This window comes from Austrofundulus limnaeus, unplaced genomic scaffold, assembly GCF_001266775.1.
Source record: "Austrofundulus limnaeus strain Quisiro unplaced genomic scaffold, Austrofundulus_limnaeus-1.0 Scaffold798, whole genome shotgun sequence".
Classification (NCBI taxonomy): Eukaryota; Metazoa; Chordata; class Actinopteri; order Cyprinodontiformes; family Rivulidae; genus Austrofundulus; species Austrofundulus limnaeus.
The window spans coordinates 72,742-74,854 of NW_013953200.1; the positions used below are offsets into that span (position 1 = coordinate 72,742).

At 39.6% G+C, this 2,113-nt stretch overlaps 1 protein-coding gene across 1 annotated transcript in view; it reads right to left on the reverse strand.

The window, feature by feature from the left end:
• The window catches only part of LOC106532592 (DNA (cytosine-5)-methyltransferase 3B), a gene marked incomplete in the record, with an annotated part of 88,024 nt that overhangs the window by 48,846 nt on the left and 37,065 nt on the right, over positions 1-2,113 (reverse strand). Inside the window, 2 exon segments of the mRNA XM_014028697.1 lie at positions 1,166-1,294; positions 1,477-1,589. Of these exon segments, the coding sequence (XP_013884151.1) occupies positions 1,166-1,294; positions 1,477-1,589 (242 nt within the window).

The window sequence follows — 2,113 nt, forward strand, 5'->3', positions numbered from 1 at the left end:
CATTTATGGTTTGATTTTTTTGTAAGTATGGATCACTTGGGTTGTTACCGACATCTGGTGAAAATTTAATGCCATTAGCACCTCTAGTAATATATTTACTGAAAAAATGGTGACGTGTTCAATACTTATTTTACCCGCTTGGCTCGATTATTGCAAGGCCTTATATGTCAGAATTAATATGTCTTCCATCTCTCACTTACAGCTTGTAGAAAACTCTGCCGCTCACTCCTTAACTAATACACGTGAATATGAACACATCACTCCTGTTCTTTCTTCTTCGCACTGGCTCCCGGTTCAGTTTAGAATACAATTCAAGCTGTTATTTGTTTTTAAAGCCTTAAATGGCCTTGCACCACCTTACATCTCTGATCTCTTGAAAATCCATCAACCAAGCAGAGCTTTGCGGTCCGCCAGTCAACATCTGCTCGAGGTGCCTCGCTCTAGGAGCAAGAAATGGGGGGACCGGTTCTTCTCTGTTGCTGGCCCAATAGCGTGGAATAGTCTTCCCTATGAGTTGCGTGCCATCTCTGACCTGGTCCTGTTCAAAGCCCAACTTAAAACCTTCTTTTTCAAAAGGGCGTTTGGTGTTTTATTTTTAGCATTTTGCATATCTTTTTTACTTTCTTTTATTGTAATTTGTGTTTTTAACTTGTACTGATTTTTATGGCTTGATTGTATTTGTTTTACCTTGTGAAAAGAAGGATTTTACATAAAATCAAGAATATTGTGGACAACCCTGACCATCCTCTTCATCAGACTGTCATAGAAAGACAAAGTGTCTTCAGTCGGAGGCTTCTTCAACTTCGCTGTAATACAGACTGCTACAGAAGATCTTTCCTGCCTTCTCTTACTTATTACTGATTAAAACTTATTAAAACAAGGATATAACAACACAAAAACTCTTAGCGTTGATGTTGACATGTTGATTTTTTAGTCAGCATGCTTTTGTTGAAAGAGTGGACCCTAGGGTACATGACAACACCTGAAAGGTTCAGTAGTGGGGTGTGCATGGTGAGCCACCCTAACCCACAGACTAAAACGATGAACATTTTCATCTTCTGTTGGGGTTGTGACCTTTTGACCCCCCTGATGACATCATCAAGCGCATGTTTGTTTAATGAAATGGTGGTGAGCCATGGACTAACCCAACCTGTGTGAAACTTACCTGAGAACGCACTCTCTGTCCATACCACTCTACCATTCTCTTCTCTGGAACACAACTCTCTGCTGTGACGGGTATAATGATGCCCGGCCAGGGAGAGAAACCCTCAATCTGCCCCCAGACCAACTCCCCCTTTGGATGGATACATGACAACATACAGATACAAAATTACCTTAAATTATCAAGACACTGTCTCAGCCTATTAAATGACCAGTACTGACTAAAACCAGCTTCTAAATCATAAAACTATGAACACTAATTTCCCTCTGGGATTAATAATGTTTGAATTGAACTGAACAGTAAAATATACTTACAATAGATTTTTCTGATAGTTGTGCAGAGCAYGATTTTGTGACCGGAGAATCCAAGCTGGGATCTTCATCACTTGTCTCGATGAAGATATACTCTCCCTGTTGAATCCCTTTACCTGCAGGGCAGCAATACATGAGCAACTTCAATGTTTAGTTTTTGGTGCACAGCTTCACAAGCTGCTGACTGGCAGGTGATTGACAGATAAAGGTTGGGACAGTCTGGTGTGGAGAAGATCTTGAATGTCTGTTCAGAGATGTGGCTTTCTGTCAAATTTATGTCACAAGGTCTCATGGAGATWTGTGGAAAACATTTTGGTTTAATCTAAAGTGGAATGATTTGTATCTTTCAAACACTTTAATAGTGATTCACAGTTCTTTTTATGATTTGATTTTCCATTGATGTCCCACAAACAGGCAGAGTGTTGGTAGAGTCTGTGTAAATTTGTGACTTTTAGGAATGTAATAAATTCTCTGCATCATTATTCAGGCATTTCAATAATAAAAACATAATTTGAGAATCCAAGCTGGCCTAAAATAGGAAAGGTTTAGTCTGATTTAAAGTGTATCTTACCCCTCTGTGAAAAGATAACTCTGCCCCAAGGCGAAATTTGAAAAATGCATCAAAGTGGGTGGGTAGGGG